Source organism: Trichosurus vulpecula, chromosome 2, assembly GCF_011100635.1.
Source record: "Trichosurus vulpecula isolate mTriVul1 chromosome 2, mTriVul1.pri, whole genome shotgun sequence".
Lineage (NCBI taxonomy): Eukaryota > Metazoa > Chordata > Mammalia > Diprotodontia > Phalangeridae > Trichosurus > Trichosurus vulpecula.
Genome location: NC_050574.1, coordinates 56,318,212 through 56,336,716, shown reverse-complemented (window position 1 = coordinate 56,336,716; position 18,505 = coordinate 56,318,212). Strand labels below are relative to the sequence as shown.

General features: G+C 48.2%; 1 protein-coding gene across 1 annotated transcript; it reads right to left on the bottom strand.

The window, feature by feature from the left end:
- Positions 1 to 2,918: 2,918 nt before the first annotated feature.
- On the bottom strand, positions 2,919 to 6,779 carry C1QA (complement C1q A chain). The gene is made up of 3 exons (XM_036747037.1): positions 6,686 to 6,779; positions 5,710 to 5,874; positions 2,919 to 4,531 (listed from the first exon to the last, which is right to left on the bottom strand). The coding sequence occupies exons 2-3, from the start codon at positions 5,867 to 5,869 to the stop codon at positions 3,954 to 3,956; spliced, it is 738 nt and encodes a 245-aa protein (XP_036602932.1). The 5' UTR covers positions 5,870 to 5,874; positions 6,686 to 6,779; the 3' UTR covers positions 2,919 to 3,953.
- Between the last annotated feature and the right edge of the window lie 11,726 nt (positions 6,780 to 18,505).

Here is an 18,505-nt window from a genome sequence, read left to right as displayed (position 1 = left end):
TCGTTTTTGTCTTTGGATCATCAGGGCCTACCTAGCACAGTGCTTGGCACGTAGTAGACAATTCAGTAAGGCTCTTTGATTGATTTTAAGCTTTAGTTTCAGCACTCCCAAATTCAGATCCTGTGCTCTGCCCAAACTGGCTTTTTCATTGCTCCTTAGCATGGCTCATGGCCTGGGAGCATTGGCTCATAGGGTTTAGTGACGACTCTCTTGGGTGAGGCAGACCCTTTTTCGCTCACCCCTAAGCTTCAGCCTGGGGAGAAGGTTGGAGGTCTTGTGAAGGCAGGGAAGAGCATAAAATTGGGGTTGAAGGAATGGGGAGAGAGGGTACTGAGAAGCCTTATTCATGGCCCAGGCCCAGAACCTCTGGACTGATCTGGATGACGGGGAGAGTATGACAGGGTGTGCAAAGGGCTGGATATTAGGAAGAACCTGCCTCAGGAGGGAGGGCGGGGAGCTTCCTGCAAAAGAAGGGTAATCCAGTAATTACAGAATATTGGAGCTAGAAGGGCCTTTTGAACTCAGAATATCAGAGCTGGGAGGGCCCTTAGAACACAGAATGTCAGAGCTGGGAAGGCCCTTAGAACAGAGAATGTCGGAGCTGGGAGGGCCCTTAGAACACAGCATGTCAGAGCTGGGAGGGCCCTTAGGACACAAAATTTTAGAGCTGGGAGGGCTTTTAGAACACAGAATGTCAGAGCTGGGTGAGCCCTTAGAACACAAAGTGTTAGAGCTGGGAGGGCTTTTAGAATACAGAATGTCAGAGTTGCAAAGGAACTTAGAACACAGAATGTCAGAGCTGGGAGGGGCCTTAGAACACAGAATGTCAGAGCTGGGAGGGCCCTTAGAATACAGAATGTCAGAGCTGGGAAGGCCCTTAGAACACTGGGTGTCAGAGCTGGGAGGCCCTTAGAACACTGGGTGTCAGAGCTGGGAGGCCCTTAGAACACTGGGTGTCAGAGCTGCGAGGGCCTTTAGAGGCCATCTGGTTCAACCTGCTTATTTTATATAGGAGGAAACTGAGACCCAGAGGAAATGATGTCCCCAATGTCACACACAGCCTTGGAGGCAGAGGCAGGACCAAGCCCAGCTCTCCAGGATTTGCTTCCTCCCTTCCTTCATCCTATTCTTTCAAGGCCTTGTTAGAAGACTTGTGATCTGATAAGCTAACCTTTGCTCAGGTGTTAATGACTGATAATGGTGTCTTCCCTCGAGCTACTGCTTAATCAGGACTCTCTAATATCTTCAATCTGCTCAGCAGGGAAACTTGGGATTTCTCATGGATAGGAGGGAGATTTGAGGTGGGGGTGTGTTTGGGGAAGTGCCTCAAGTCAGGGGGGAAACAGGCACCTTCCATTGGAAAGGTCTCAGGGCGAGAGAGTATGTATGAATGGTTCACCCTGATTTATTCCCATAATTGGACACTGCCCTAAGCAGTAGAGGCCTGAGAGATAGGGTACAGCATAGATCAAAGCCAGCAGGGAGACGGGGTCAGGCAGGTGTCATAGGAGGTAGGAATCAGACATCCTTAGACCCTTAGTAGCTGTGTGACCCTGGGAGAGTCACTTACCCTCTTTCAGCCTGTTTCTTCATCTGTAAAATACGGATAAGAATAACACCAGTTTAAAAGGGTTGTTGTAAAGATCAAAATATGGAAAGTGCTTTACAAGCCTTTTAGACTCCATTGGTTTTGTTATTCTTATTATGATGGAGTGCAAAGTTCACAGACTCGGACCCACAGAGACTTGTGTGACCTTGGCTAAGTCACTTTCTTCTTCTGTGGGTTGGGTGATTGTACCAGACCTGCAGATGACCTCTCTGGTCCTGTCCAGCTCTAACCTTCTAAATTTTAACATTCTCTGTTCCAAGGTCTCGCCTTCTTTCCCCCCCTTTGTGATTCTGTGACACCCTGTACCTCTGCTGCTACTGAGCCGATGCCGGTCCCTGTGGCTTCCCCCGGGCTGCGTGGGCCCATCCTAGACAGAATCTCAGCCTTGGCCATGCTTGTAACTGTGGTACCGGCTGAGGAATGACCTTCATGCGCAGACTGGCATTGGCCAGCAGGTGGCGGCCACGGCCCGTGAAGAAGGCTTTGTCCTAAGTGGGGCACGTGGTTTATCCCCAGCTTTGTGCCACCCAGGACATTTTTCCCCATTCTGAGCTTCCTCAACACCTTCCTCCCTGACCCCACCCATCTGACCCTTCCAGTTTGGAGTCAGGACATAGAGGGAGAAGTGAGGAACCCTTGAAGATGCTTCTGAGGGTCTCAACCAGAGATGAAGGAAGGGATTTAGGGCCAAGAAACATGGGTAGTGGTGGCTTGGTGAAGGGCCAAGAGTGAGGATTAAGTAAAGCTGAGGGGAACAGGGGTGACAGGCCAGAGTGGAGAAGGAGCAGTTGGCCTTCCCTCTACCCTCCCTGAGAATATTCCCCCAGCCCCCTTTCCCGTCCTCCCCACCAATCTTCCTCCCTAACCTCCCCACCCCAACCCTTCATCTCCTGATTTATATTCCCTATTCCCCCTCCTACACGTCCTTATCCTCATCTCCATTTTCCTAACCCTGTACACCTGCTCCTGTATCTGCAACTTCCTAGTCCCGTTTCTTCAAAAAGCCTATTATTCCTATCCCTTTTCCTTGGCCCACATACAAAGTCTTCTGTCCTCGTGTCTCCCCAGGCCCCTCCTTCTAATTCTCCCAAGGGCCATCGTTTCTCAGACCCTTTTTCCTAGGCCCCTATTACCCCTTTCCCACTGCCCTTTTCCTAATTCCACATTTCCGGTATCCCCTTCCTGTTCTTCCAGCCCCATCTTCCCTAGGACCACCCTATCTCAGCCCCCTCCTATAAGCTTTTACCCCATCCTCACCTCATCCTTGTCCTATCTCCCCTCCTGATGGAAAATAGGAAGAAGGCAGAAGGAACTGAATCACTTTGTTTATTCATTAAAACTTTGGTTCAGGTGGTTACATGCTGTGCCAAGGGTACAGGAGGGTCACTGTCCCCTTAGCACTGGGGGTCTAGGAACGGGCAGAGGTGACCCACCTGGACCAGTGGGCCCAGGGCTGAAGAGGAGAGAGGCAAAGTCCAAGCCATGAGTGAGACTGGATAGAAGAGGGGAGACAGCCATCAGCACAGGATGCTGAAGTCCTGGAGAGGGGTTTCTTCAGAAGTGGGAGAGCCAAGCAGAGGGGCAGATGGGCTTAGGCAAAGATGGTGGCTTTTTTCATGAAGTGCTCATCTTCTTGCTCTGGCAGATGCTGCTTTGTTGGCCTCAGGGTTGGGACAGAAGGAAGCTACTATGGCATTGGGGGCTCAAGGACAGGGAGACAGAGCATTCTGGATCCCGGAGATGGAAAGGACCTCAAGAGACCAATCACCTGGTCTATCTCCCCTCCTGCCTTCGAGCAGTCAAAGGATCCTTCTCACATTTTACAGAGAGGGCAAGAAAAGTGTAGTTATGTGTAGAGGTCATGTGGGACAGTGCAAACACCAGTTCTGACACTGGCCATGTGGGCAAGCTGTCTTCCAGCTCCTAGTCTCAGTTTCCCCATCTGACAAATGAGGATAATGACCCTTCGCCTTGCTTCCCTTCCAGGGTGTTTGTGAAGATGATGCTTTGGAAAGTTCTTAAGGTACTAAAAAAGATGCTGTTGTTTTGAAATGACTTGCCCAAGAGGCAGGCAGACTGGCATCGTGAGGTAGCACTGGGTAAGCCTCCTGCTTTAGACGTTTACTTGTAACCCTGGCTATGTCACTGTCCCTCTCTGATGCCTTATCTGTTCCCTCATCTGTAAAATCAAGGCATTGGACATGGTGACCCCTGAGGTGTGCCCCCACCCCGCCCCGAGCTCCAGAGATATGATCCTGTATGGATGGAAAGGGTTAGAAAGGCACAAGCTGAAATTTGGGTCTTTGCTGGACATTCCTAGTTTCTCTACCCTAGGGTCACAAATTTAGTTGGAGGGGAAAAGTAGGAAGCCACTGAAGATACTATCGATATCTTGACCATTGTAGATCTTGTTGCCCCGGGAAGGGTCCGTTTCAATCCACACCTCGTCACTCTCTGCCAGTTTCAGCACGGTGCCACCAGAGTTGACCTGATAAATTCCCTTACTGTTGTTGTCGCAGAAGCCCAAGGAGCGACTTCTCTGGCCTCCCTTGGAGGTCACAATAAAGAGGCAAAGGTCCCCAGTGGACACCACCTGGAAGGTAAAGTAATAGTAGCCTGGGAAATTACAGATAAACTTGCCCGTGTTGCTGTGATAGCGGCCTTCCTGGTTGGTGATGATGCTGTCGAATATGACCACATTCCGATCCTGTCGTGGGTACTTCCGGACTGCAGAGAAGGCCGGCTTGACCTGGTTTTGAATTCTTCCCTCCTCTCCCTTGGGGCCACTCTCTCCAGGTCTTCCCGGGGGTCCTTGGGGGCCAGGCGGACCTCCAAAACCTCTATTCCCTGGCTTTCCAGGGGGGCCAGGTTCACCCTCATCCCCCTTGAGACCCCGGACTCCTGTCCTCACTCCTGGTGCCCCTGTTGAGAAAGAGATTTCAGTGACTGAGTGTGTGAGTCGCCCTGGGAGACTGTGGTCTGAGCACCAGAGACCCCAACTTATCTATAGCAAATTTGGAGGGACCTTGAGGGCTGTGCTCTAGGATGGGATATGGGCTGAGCACCTAAGTAAAGACCTGCAAGAATTAGAAGACATAATGTAAGAATGTAGAGAGGCAGAACTGGAAGGGGCCTTAGAACACAGGATGTCAGAGCTGGGAGGGCCCTTAGAACACAGAATGTCAGAGCTGGGGGCCCTTAGAACACAGAATATTAAAACTGAGGGGCACCTTAGAACACAGAATGTCAGAGGTGGGAGGGCCCTAAGAACATGGAGTGTCAGAGCTGGAAGGGGCCTTAGAACACAGAATACATAGAATGTTAGAATCTAGAAGATTAGTAATGGAAGAGATCTCAAGGAACAGAATGCTAGAATTGGAAGGAACCTTAGAGATTCTCCAGCACTGGATTTGGGAACAGAAAAGCTGAATTGGAACCCCACCTCTGCCTCTTACTACTGTGACCTTGGCCAAGTCACTTCCCCTCTCTGGGCCTCAGTTTCCACATCCACAAAATGGGGGGGGGGTTGAACTAAGTGGTCTGTGACAATCAGTCTGGCTCTAGATGGATTTTTGCTATTTCCTAAGATCCTTTTCTTTCTTTTTGGGCCCTGAAGGACAGAGTTCAGGTTGGGCTTCGTGAGGTTGGGGAGCCGTAACTTCAGTCGGGGATTGCCCCAAGCCTCTGTTCATTGACCCTTTCTGCCTGGGCTTGGAGTTTGGGGAATTATAGAACTTAGAGCTATAAGGAGAGACTGTGAAGATTACACAGCCCATTTCCTTCAATATTTTTTAAATGGGGGGAAGGGAAGGTGGAGGGGGAGAGAAACCGAAGGCTGAAACATAAATAAGACTTGCCCAGAGTCACTTAGTTGGCCAGTGTTCAATGTAGATCCTCTGCCCCTCAGTCCTGGGCTTGTATCACTACACCTTGCTGAAGAATCCCTCAGCTCACCGCCCCCTCCCCACTCTCTGCCCTGAGCTCACCCTGGGCTCAGGCTCATCTCTCCCTCACCACCCTCCTCCCTGAACTCACCCTGGGCTTCGGAGCTGGTTGCCTAGAGTGGGGAGGTGGGCATTTGTCCTGGAGGCTGGCCTTACCTTGTTCACCACGATCCCCCTTAAGTCCTGGGCGTCCATTCAGACCTGGGGCTCCAGGCTGCCCTGGCTTCCCATCAGGAGCTCTGCACACATTCTGTGGCAAGGTGGAACCCAGGCACAGGGCCAGCATGCAGGCTGCCAGCCAGGACCACGAGGCCATGCTACCTGTGAGGGGAAAGGCCACACCAGGAGGGGTTCAGAGGCAGGTGCCCATCAATCCCCCTGTCTCATCCTCCTGTCCACAGGAGCCTGCCCTATTCAGGCCCACCCCAGCTGTGTCAGCCCCAGAAAAGATCTCAGCCAGACACCTGCCTCTGAGAAGTCCTGTGGCACCAGGTGCAGCAACCCACCCCCCACTTCACTTTCCTTGGGCTATAGAGGCAGAAGTGAGGGATCCCTGGAGTTGCTCCTAAGGGCAGGAATGAGAGTCGGGATTGAGAGGCAAAGACAGGAGAAGTGCAGGCTTGGTGCTCTGCTGGGAGGGTGGGCTAACGAGAATGGGCCAAGGGAGAGGAGTGAGCATCGAGCATGTAGGACCCCACCCATATTCCTTCTGAACTGATCCTCCATCCAACATGCTGAGGCCTGGTTTTCTTTCCCTCTTTCCTCTTTACATTCCGCCCTCCTCCTGCCCAGTTCTCCCTTAGATCCATCCCCCATATTATCAGTTTCTCCATTCCTTTCATCTCCAGATTCCTCAATTCCCTTCCCCCACCCCCAATTGTCATTCACGTCTATTGTCTCCCCCCATCCCCACCCCCAGTTCCATCTCCTCAGCTCTCTCATCCCTTGATCATTCTTCTTATCCCCTAACCATTAGACTAGTTCCCAGATGCTTCTGAGGCAATGTCTGGGAGCATCCTGACCCTAGAAATGATTTCCCAGCCTCAGCCCCAGCTCTAGCTCACTAGACCTGAACTCAGGTCCCACCCTAAGGCCCAGCTCCCCTAAGATGGACTGAACTCTCAGGTCTTACCTGCCTGTGGAGTCCTGGGCTTAGGTGAGGCACTTCCACTGACCGCCTGGCTGTAGCTGTCTACACCCTCAAGAAAGGGGAGCCTCTGGGGCCTGCAGGGAAATGACCTTCCCTTTCCTTTAGAGAGGGGTGCCAACTTTCACATCCCTGTCCACTTCTTCTTTCCTGACCAGTGAACCCTGGCAGGGTTCCACCAGAGAAATAGACGAGCTCAGCACAAATGGGGAGGCTTCTGAGAAATGAAAGGGGAAGCTGGGGTGAGGGAGGCCCACTCTGGCAGGCGGCCTAAGGGTCAGGTGGCTGGCGGAGCAAAGAAGTAGTCTGGAGGGGGCAACAGACACATTTGTGGAAACCAGAACCTCCTTAAAGAACCATAAAAGGGGGGGTAGCAATTAAGCAAGACCATTAATTAGTGCAGGCTCTCACCTCCTTCCTGGGCCTGTTTTCCTCTTCAGTGCAATGAGAGAGCTGAGATTTGGACTATGTAGACTTGTATTCAAATTCTACATATATCATTGACTATGTGTGTGTCCTTAGGAAGCCACTTAACCCCGCCTCGTACCTCAGTTTCCCCATCTGTAAAGTGGCAGAGATTGGGGGTGTGGTGATTTGGGCCAGAGGATGTTCTAAGGCCCCTTGCAGCTTTAAATTTATGATGCTATGTCTGACATTTCTAATTTTGAAGGTATGCTTACCATCACTGCCAGAAATGCTCTCTCCTCCCCTCCTTCCATCCCCAAATCCTTTGCGCCCTTCAAGATTCAACTTAAGTCCCACTTTTTCCAATAAGTCTCTCCTTACACCCTTATCGCTGCCCCATAACACACACTGTGTTCTCCCTTCCTCGGTGGTAGTGAGGTGGGCAAGTTGAAGCTGGATAAGGAGCGTGGTAGGGGATGTTGCCTCGGGAATCCCCAAACTTGGCAAGCAATTGGGCTGAAGGGCCCCAGGGATCCATTCTAGCCCTGAGAATCTGGGGGTTCAGCTCCTGGCTTCCTCCATCCCTCATTCTGGTTCTCTATTACCATCTAGAGCTCACACCTTCCTGCCTGGTGGAGAAGAGCACAGGATGCTGGTGGTGCCTCATCCATGCCTGGTTCTGTGACCAGCTTATCCCTGATAAGGAGGGGCTGGAGGGAAGGGATAATGCATTCCAAATACCTTGGGTTTGAATCTTGACTCTGGTCCCTACTCCTTCAATGAGACTCAGTTTCCCTCTCTGTAAAACAAAGGGGTTGAACTAGATGGTCTCTCCAATGCCTTCTGTCTCTAAATCGATCATTCTTTCATGTCAGCCCTCCTCCCAAACTCCAGCCGTCCACTTGCCCTGGGAGGATGCTTGAGTGGCGCAGAGGAGCACCTGTGGCCCAGACAGGGAAGGTCGCTGCATCTCCTGCTCCCTGGCAGCAGCTTCTCAGCGGCCAGGGACCACCCCCTTCCCCTAGGAATGCCACAGAACAGCCAAGGGAATGGACAGTGGGTAGTGAATGTGTCCCGGGGAGCCAGGGTCTCTGAGAGTCAGCTCCTTGGCTGGCGCGATCACAACCAGGGCTAATAGCAACAATAATAATGGCATTTATATGGTTCTTCAAGGTTTGTAAAACACTTTACATGTATTAAGTCATTTGATCCTCACAACTGCTCTGAGGTAATCATCCCTATTTTACAGTTGAAGAAACTGAGGCACAGAGTGGTTCAGCGACTTGCCCAGGGTCACACAGCAAATATTTAAAACAGGAATGGAACTCAAGTCTTCCTGACTTCCAGTCCAGCTGTCTCTCCACCTAGCTGTTCAGGGATGGGATCTTTCCCTCGAAACATCAGAGTTGGAAATGAGGTGAGAAAGGAGGGGAGATAAAAGTGGCAGAATAGAAAATGGCAGCTAAGTGATGCCATCGTATATAGAGTGCCTGGCCTGGAGTCAGGAAGACCTGAGTTCAAATCCAGCCTCAGACATTTACTAGCTGTGTGACCCTGGGCAAGTCACTTCACCCTGTTTGTCTCAGTTTCCTCATCTGTCAAATGAGCTGGAGAAGGAAATGGCAAACCACTCTAGGATCTTTGCCTACAAAACCCCAAATGGGGTCACAAAGACATGACTGAAAATGACTGAATGAGAAACAGATAGACAGAGACAGAGAGAAATAGAGGGCAAGAGAGACAGAAAGAGTGAGATACATAAAAAGGGGACACACAAGAACAGAGAATGAGAGAGAGACAGAGAGATGGAGAAAAGGGGACATAGAAGGACAGAGAAACCAATAAAATGGGAAAACAGAGAGAGAGAGAGAGAGAGAGAGAGAGAGAGAGAGAGAGAGAGAGCGAGAGAGAGCGAAATGATAGAGACACACAGAGAGACAATAGAGGGATACAGAGACAGAGAGAGACACAGAGAGACAGAGACAGAGGGAGACAGAAAGACACAGAGACAGATGAAGATATAGACGCACCAAGAGGAAAACAGAGACAGAGAGTGAAAGAGAGAGACACAAACCTAAGAATAAAGATGAAAGATGGACCTATGGGGAGAGAGGAGAGGTGTGAAAGCCGGGAGGGAAAGATGTCTTTGAGAAGGCAGCTGCTCAGCTCAGTTCTGTCTCCCCTAGTATAGGGACCAGGGACTTCAGGTCCTGGACAGATCCCATTTCTCCTAATGAGTATTTTGCTTTATAAATGTTCCCTTGACTAGCTCAGGGGGTGGGGGTGGGGGGCAGGCTTTCGTATGGAAGAAGTGGCACTGCCAGAAACAGCAGGATCTAAGGGAGAGAATGCCAGGCTCTGAGGCAGCGGGACTGGCCCGAGCCCACTGATTGATCAGGGGACCCTCAGTAGGCAAATATCTCCATCCCTCAGTTTCCCCATCCACAAAATGGGGCTAATCACATGTGCCCAAGTGGCAGCCCTCACAGGGCTATTACATTCACAGACTCATGGAATGTTAGAGCTGGTAGGGGTTACATCTCATCAAAGACTTCTTTTTCACATATACCTCTTTGCTTTTTCATATTTAAATGTTTCCCTTGGCTACCACTCAGATAGAATGCTTTAGCAACAGTTCTAAATAAGGTGGGAGATGTGGGCCACATAATGGAAATAAGGTGGCATCAGAGCCATTTGAATGGCTGAACCCGAAGCCCATTCATGACTGGACTCATTAATAGCTTGATGTCAACTTGGGGGAGGTCTCTATTGGGGTGCCTTGGCTACATGCAGTTTCATATTTTTGTCAATGGTTTAAAGAAAGGTATAGATATCATGCCAAATGCCTTGCACACAATAGGCACTTAATAAATGCTTGTTGAATTTGACTGAAGGGTATGCCTATCAAATTTACAGATACTGCAACACTTGTCGTTGTATTTGTCCTTCATTTTTCCAAGACGACCATGACATCGGAGAAATGATAACATGACTTGCAGTTGACTTCGATTTGAGTGAGAGAGGGTTGTGCAAGGTCACCAGCCTCACTTTCTCCTCCAGAGCCATCTAGGTCCAGTGACCAGGCATTCATCGGGATGACTGGAGATGATCCAGGATGCAGTGGGAGACCCTGTCTCTTTTAGGCTCAGGCCTGCAACACTTGAAGGGTTAGTTAATACTCTGGATGACAGAGTGAGGCTCCGCAAAGATCTGGATGGCCTGGAACATTGGGATGAAAATAATAGTATAAAACTGAATGATCAAAAATGCAAAATCCTATACTAGTTCTCAGAAAGTTAACTTCACAAGCACAAGGTGGGAAGCATGGCTAGTTAATCAACACCATCATAGTACTGGGAATCTTTAGTAATACTTGACATGGCAGCTAGATGGCGCAGTGGATAACGTGCTGACTCTGGAGTCAGGTAGACCTAAGTTCAAATCTGGCCTCAGGTGCTAGCCTTGTGACCTTAGGCAAGTCACTCAACTTCTCTGTGTCTCAGTGTCCTCATATGTTAAAAGGGGATAATAATAGCACCTACCACCCAGGGTTATTTTAAGGGTAAAATAAGGAAATATTTGTAAAGTGCTTTTTTTGCTAGCTATTACGTATGCACGAAGCAGCTAGGTGGCTCAGTGCATGATAACATGCGGAGTCTGGAGTTAGGAAGACCTGAGATTAAATCTACCCTCAGACACTTACTAGTTGTGTGACCTTAGGCAAGTCACTTAGCCCTGTTTGCCTCAGTTTCTTCATCTATAAAATGAGCTGGAGAAGGAAATGGCAAAACACTCTAGTATTTTTGCCAAGAAAATCCCAAATGGGGTCATGGAGAGTCAGACATGACTGAAAAATGAATGAAACAATGATGTATCTTTAAAGGTTTGAAAGTAGCATTATGTCATGTGATTTTCACAATCCCCCTGTGAAGCCAGAGCTATGATAATCATTACTCCCATTCTGCAGATGATGACATTGAGATTCAGAGAGCCGAAGTGGTTTTACTTGCCTGTGGTCAAACAGCTGATCTGTGTGAGGTTTGGTTCAAACCTGGGTCTTTTTAAACTTCCGGCCCAGTACTCTTTCCAAAACACCAGATTTCCTCTCTCCACTACTCCTCCCCATTTTGCAAATGACCTGAGAGTTCAATAGGAACCAACAGTTTGACATGGCATCAAAAACATTAACGTGATTTTAGGCTGCATTGAGAGGTAGATGGCTGCCCTCTGCCCTGGTCAGCCCACTGTCTACCACAGTCAGGAGAATGGTGTTGGGGTAGCATCATTTGGGAAGGAAATTGACACATTGGACAGAGTGCAGGGGAGGGGAGTGGAAATGGCTGAGGACCTCCAGATCATGCCGTCAGAGGATCGGTTGAAGGAACAACGGGTTTCTAGCCGGGAGGAGAGAAGTCTCGGGGGTATTATGAGAGCCCATGTCTAAGGGTCTGAAGGAGTGTCCACGGGAGGCATTAGACTTCATCTGCTTGGCCACAGAGGGCAGAACTAAGTGTGATGAACAGGAGGAAGTCGCCAAGAAGCAAACCTTTGCTTGATGTCAAGGGAAACATTCTGACAGTTAGTTATCCAGGTTTGTAAAACTTTTGGCACAGTGCCTGGGACATAGTAGGCACTGTATAAACAAGTATTCCCTTCTCCTTCCCCTGCCTGCAGAGATGATGGCTCCATCTCTCTAGAGAGAGGTTTTCAAGAAAACTTGTCAGACATTGTAGAGGGGATTACTCTTCAGATATGGATCGGACTAGATGACCCCTGAAGTCCCTTAGAACTCTGATATTCCATGATTCTGTGAATGTCAAGGCTGAGAGAGCCCTCAGAAAAGAGAATGTTAGAGATGGGAGAGCCCTTAGAACACAGGATGTCAGAGCTGGGAGGGCCCTTAGGACACAGAATGTCAGAGCTGGGAGGGGCCTTAGAACACAGGATGTCAGAGCTGGGAGGGCCCTTAGGACACAGAATGTCAGAGCTGGGAGGGGCCTTAGAACACAGGATGTCAGAGCTGGGAGGGCTCCTAGAACACAGGATGTCAGAGGTAGGAGGGCTTTAGAACACAGAATGTCAGAGCTGGGAGAGCCCTTAGAACCCAGGATGTCAGAGCTTGGGAGGGCCCTTAGAACACAGGATGTCAGAGCTGGGAGGGACCTTAGAACACAGAATGTCAGAGCTGGGAGAGCCCTTAGAACACAGGATGTCAGAGCTGGGAGGGGCCTTAGAACACAGGATGTCAGAGGTGGGAGAGCCCTTAGAACACAGAATGTCAGAGCTGGGAAAGCCCTTAGAACACAGGATGTCAGAGCTGGGAGGGCTCCTAGAACACAGATGTCAGAGGTGGGAGGGCCTTAGAACACAGGATGTCAGATCTGGGAGGGATCTAATGGCGATGTTAATAATTAGCAATTATATAGTACCTTAAGGTTTATAAAGCGCTTTATAAATATTAAATCATTTGACCCCCATGACAACCTGTGAGGTAGGTGCTATATATTACCTCAGTTTTACAGAGGGGGAAACTAAGTCAGACAGAGGTCGAGTGACTTGCTCAGCATCCCCTTTTTTCTTTTTGGTCATTAGTTGTGTCTGACTCTTCATGACCTCATTTTAGAGTTTTCTTGGCAGAGATACTAGGGCAGTTTGCCATTTCCTTCTCCAGCTCATTTTACAGATGAGGAAACTGAGGCAAACAGGGCTAAGTGACTTGCCCAGGGTCACCCAGCTACTATGTGTCTGAGCCTGGATTTGAACTCATGTCTTCCTGACTCCAAATCCCATATTCACAGCCTCTGTGCCACCTAGTTATCTGGTTTAACAAAGGAGTGCATCTGAAGAAATCATTCTTTCCTCATACTGAACACATCATTGCAAAGGAACCGAGAGAATCCTCCGCCAGCCTCTTACCCTATTGCCTCCAAAGTCTGCTTTCTTCTGGTGGTGGGGGAGAGATGCTGTTCCTACTGAACCTCTGAAAACCAGCTGGTTCTTCTCCTCCTGACACCTCACTCCTCCTTACCCTGAGCTCAGGGACCAGCTCAAGAGAAAATGATCTTCTCAAGGTCACTCAGAGAGTCGCAGTCAGGATTTGAACTCAGGTCTTTGAGCTTTCCGCGGTTTAATACTATATCGTAGAACAAATCCTCCCATTGCCTGATAGATAAACCTCTGGAGGGATTTTCTCAATGTGTTAAGGCCACCCCAACTTCTGATCTAGAGGCTGCAGAGAGAGGTGTATGGTGGAGGCTTCTCCATCTTGGGAGCCCTGGTCTGTTCATATGACCTGTGGGGTTTGTCTTTGGAGGCTGAGCTATGGAAAATCACGTTTTAAGTTGAAAAGACCAGCACTTTTTTAGTAGTTATATATAACAAAGGCAAGGCTATAGGGTACAAGCAGATTGCTAAGGCGAGCCAGAGGTTCATTTGCATACCAGCAGGAGAGCATCATGGAAGCAAACCAGGGGCTTTTGTTCGGGGCGTCCCTAAAGTCGAATTTGGGGACACAGAAAGACAATTAAGCGTTTAATAGGAGTTAAAAAAAGAGGAATTTTCTAATCCCAAGTCAGATAATGGCTTGAAGCCAAGGATCTTTAATTTATACCAGGAGAAAAATGGTAAAAAGAAAATACTTAATTTTAACCTGGAGGCACTCTACTAGCTTTCGTTAGGGGCCCAACTGGATGTTGTGTGGCTCATAACCCATTTTTTGTTGTTTGGTTGTTTTTCAGTTGTGTCTGACTCTTCATGACTCCTTTGGGGATTTTCTTGGCAAAGATGCTGAAGTGGTTTGCCATTTCCTTCTGCATCTCACTTAACAGATGAGGAAACTGAGGCAAACTGGGTTATAAAGTGACTTGCCCGGGGTGACACAGTCAGTAAGTGTCTGAAGTCAAGTTTGAACTCAGATCTATCCTGACTCCAGACTTCGCATTCTATCCACTTCGCCCCCTAGCTGCCTTAGCTATGTACTTAAAAAGAGCTTTAGTCCTCTCTTAACCAGGGGGACCCTTACTAGCCACTAGACAATGGCAGATGGTAACGAAGAACCACAGATGACTCTGGAGACCCAAAGATCTTAACTGAGAACAGTTCAGCAGCACAAGCCCAGTGGAGGGTGTAGACGGCCAACAGAGACAAAGCTGGAAGGTTACAGTGACAGACGACTTCAGCTACTGTGCTGTAACAAAGGAGTGAGCTGCCTTGGCCACACACGTGAGCCCTCGCCACACATAATCTTTTGTGTGGTTGCCCTCCAGGTGTACACCCTGGGCACAGGTGTACATGGCAGGTATTCTCCTTTACGAATGTGCCTGTCTACAAATAGTCCCACTGGTGTGCTCTCTGTGGTCTACAGGCAAATAGGTGGTACAGTATATAGAGTGCCAAACCTGGAAGTCAGGAAGACCCGAGTTCAAATCCAGCCTCAGATGCTTACTAGCTGTGTGACCTTGGGCAAGTCACTAAACCCCCTCTGGCCTCCATTTCCTCGACACAAAAGGGGGATGATAATAGCACCAGCCTTCACAGGGTTGTTTTGAGGATCAAGTGAGATATGTGTAAAGTGCATAGCACAGTGTGTGGCACATAGTAGATACTGTATCAATACTAGCAATGATGATAGTGACCATTACCTTGTGTATTCTCTGCGTGGGTGCCCTTCCCAAATGGAGGGATGGCAGCCTGTGGGAAAGTGTGCCCATGGGTGGGGAGGGAGGATCTTTCATAGTCACTAATTTTTAAAAAAAATTTGATGAAATGTCTTTTGCTTTAAACTAATATGCTTTCTGGTTGCTTGTTTTCAAAAAATGCTATGATGAGTGGGGGCTTGAGTTTGAATAGATCCTGGTCTGCTTTGTGCACCTTAATACTGAGTTAATAGTCAGGGGGTAACATATATGTGTGTGGAGGGGGTTTCAGGTGCTTTAAAAAGGGGTAAATGCAAAAAGTCCTTTGTGAGGGGGTGGGGGGCTCTGAAGCAAAAAACAAAGAAATTAAGCTCTTCTTGGCTTTGACCTGGAGAGTGGTTTGTCAGAATCTCAGAAGGCTAGCACAGCTAGGCCCCGAAATGGAGGACTATATGAGAGGAAGATGAAGGTTTGTGGGGGACCATCAAGTGGCTTAGCATTCACCTGGAAGAGGGAGGGACTGAAATGCTGAAGGATTTCAGTGCCCAAGACTTTGGTGTGAGTTCCAGTTTTTCCACGGTGTGACTGTGGTTAAGTCACTTTCCATTTTCTGACCTTAGTCCCTCACTTTAAAAGATGAAAGTGTTAGGCTATCACTAGTTCCGCAGGGGGTTCCTCAAGGTGAAAACTATTTTTGTAATAATATTGAATTGTAGTATCTAGTAAATATCAAAATAGCCCACATAAAAGCTCTTTAATAATCTGTGAGACTATAAAAGGATCTAGAGATCAAAAAGTTTGAGTAACGTTGTTCTAGATGGTCTCCAAGGTTGCTTCCAGCTCTGATATCCTGTGTTCTGAGGGCCCTCCCAGCTCTGACATCCTGTGTTCTAAGGGCCTTCCCAGCTCTGATATCCTGTGTTCTGAGGGCCCTCCCAGCTCTGACATCCTGTGTTCTAAGGGCCCTCCCAGCTCTGACATCCTGTGTTCTAAGGGCCCTCCCAGCTCTGACATCCTGTGTTCTGAGGCCCCTCCCAGCTCTGACATTCTGTGTTCTAAGGGCCCTCCCAGCTCTGACATCCTGTGTTCTGAGGCCCCTCCCAGCTCTGACATTCTGTGTTCTAAGGGCCCTCCCAGCTCTGACATCCTGTGTTCTAAGGGCCCTCCCAGCTCTGACATCCTGTGTTCTGAGGCCCCTCCCAGCTCTGACATCCTGTGTTCTGAGGCCCCTCCCAGCTCTGACATTCTGTGTTCTAAGGGCCCTCCCAGCTCTGACATCCTGTGTTCTAAGGGCCCTCCCAGCTCTGACATTCTGTATTCTAAGGCCCCTCCCAGCTCTGACATTCTGTGTTCTAAGGGCCCTCCCAGCTCTGACATCCTGTGTTCTGAGGCCCCTCCCAGCTCTGACATCCTGTGTTCTGAGGCCCCTCCCAGCTCTGACATTCTGTGTTCTAAGGGCCCTCCCAGCTCTGACATCCTGTGTTGTAAGGCCCCTCCCAGCTCTGACATTTTGTTATTCTTGAGTAAGTAAATCCAGCCAGAGTGGGGCTAATGGAAGCTGCAGAGATATTTTGGCAGGTGAGATGTAAAAAGATTAAGAGGATTATGCGGATGTTTAAAGAGCAAATAGAATAAGATTTCAAATCAAACATGAAGTGATTCCCTTAGCCCTATAGGTACCAGAAATGGGGAAGGGGGGACCCTGGCAGGGAGTGGGGGGGGTCTCTGTCCTGGGGAATCCTGTCGGTCTTAAGGTGGCAAATTCTTCAGGTCTTGTTCCAGATTTAGTTAGCTGTTAGTAACTGAGGAAGTCCTCTACCTATTTCATTGTCCTGGGCTTGAGTTACTTTACTGTGAAATGGGACTCATGATACCTGCCCTGTTTGAAGACAGAAACCTGGACCAGTTCGGTGCCAGCTGCATGGAGGGTATTTCTCTGTTCAGGAGACCTCATCCAAACCATTGCTCCCCATAATATATCCCTGCACCTCCCTGTCACAGCCTTGCTTTAAGTCTGGGAACTTCATACTCACCATCTGGGTCATGAGGTATTGCTTTCACCTGGCTCTCCAGGCTCTGTCGAATTTTTGGTTACAGCTCAAAATGTTATGATCAACTCAATGAATGGCCTTAGACAATTCATTTTGCTTTTTTGGGTCTAAATTAAGTTAATTTAATTTTTTAATGGACAGAAATCTGTTTTTCCCTCCCACCCCTACCCTGTTCGGGGAAAAAACAGAAAATCAAATTCCTTGTGACAAATATTCATAGTCAAGCAAAATAAAACCCCTCATTGGCTATCTTCAAAAAACACACCTCATTCTGCATCTTGAGTCCATCATCTCTCTGCCAGAAGATGGGGAGCATGCTGTATCATTGGCTTTCTGGAATCAAGGATGTCCATTGCATTGATCAGAGTTCTGACAGTTTTCAAATTATTTGTCTTAAGATGTTGTTACTGTATAAATTGCCCTTCTGGTGCTGCTCACTTCACTCTGTGTAGGTTCGTACAAGTCTTCCCGGGTGTCTCTAAATCCATCCTTTCTGTCATTTCATACAGTGCAATCGTATCCAGTCACTTTTATATACCAGAACTTATCCAGTTATTCCTCAATTAATGGGCACCCCCTTAGTTTCCAGGGTTTTTTCCCACTATGAAAAGAGGTTCCAGATATGTTTTGTACATAAAAACTTTTTCCTATATCTTTTATTTCTTTGGAGTTAGAGGCCTAGGGTCAGTTGCCCTGTTTAATGATTTTTTATGTGTAATTACAAATTGATTTCTAGAATGATTGTGACCACCAATCACCTTTGTAGAATTATAATTTTCTATAAATTATAAATTTCTGTGGCTCATCGAAGGGCTTTAGTTACAAAACTTCTGTGAAGTAGTGAAAAAAATGTCCATTTTACAGATGAGAGACTAAAATCGGAGATCTCCTGACTCTAAGCCTAGGTGCTCTTTTCCCTATGATAATGAGAACGATTGGCATTTCTGTGGTGCTTTAACACATACAGACTGTCAGCCAGACATTCTGTCATTTAAGCCTCACAGCGACACTGTGATGTGGGCACTGATAAAAGGTGTAGAGTTGGGATGGACCATTGTGATATTAATTAAGGTGGGACTTTTTACTGTTTTCTCTTTTGGAGCACTTATTTAATCAAGTACCCTTGATGAGTCTGGCCTTTATTTCTTTGATTAAATCAGGAGTCTTTGATGACCTCCTTGCCTCAAAGAAAAGCCTAGTTTATGTGAGTTTGAGTCACATGTTTGTGACTCCAGAAGCTTTTAGGCCAGGCCGGTTTGAGTCCAATGTTTGTGACTCTTTTAGGTCACATGGTTTTGAGTCGCACCCTGAATGGGGTATATAAACCCAGAGGCTGGTGTTTGTCCTTGGGGCTCTCACTCACTGGAGGAGTGGTGTGTGACTTGATGAGATTCTGGGCAGCCGTTGTTAAGAGCCCCCCAGCTTGTAAACCCAGATGTTGGGACTTTGTTAAATCCTGGTAGCTATGAATTGAGATTTGAATCGGACAAGGTCTGTCTGTTGATGTTTGCAATTTATTTGTATTTGCTCTGAAGTTCAGGGTGCTGGCTTTTCCTCCTGAACTAAGTGAATGATATTTGTATGTTGGATTAAAGTGAGACTGTTAACCCCTCAAAGTTTTCTTCCTTAGTAAAGCAGATCAAAGAACCTGTGTTAGCAGTCTTCTGTGTGCTGGTTGTTGTTGGTTTTACACAGCCACAGTAACTGCTGGCTGA

Coding starts and splice junctions, on each gene's coding strand:
- C1QA (XM_036747037.1), bottom strand. CDS start 5,869: ATGGCCTCGTGGTCCTGGCTGGCAGCCTGCATGCTGGCCCTGTGCCTG. Junction 4,532..5,709: donor GGGGGATCGTGGTGAACAAG/GTAAGGCCAGCC, acceptor CTTTCTCAACAG/GGGCACCAGGAGTGAGGACA.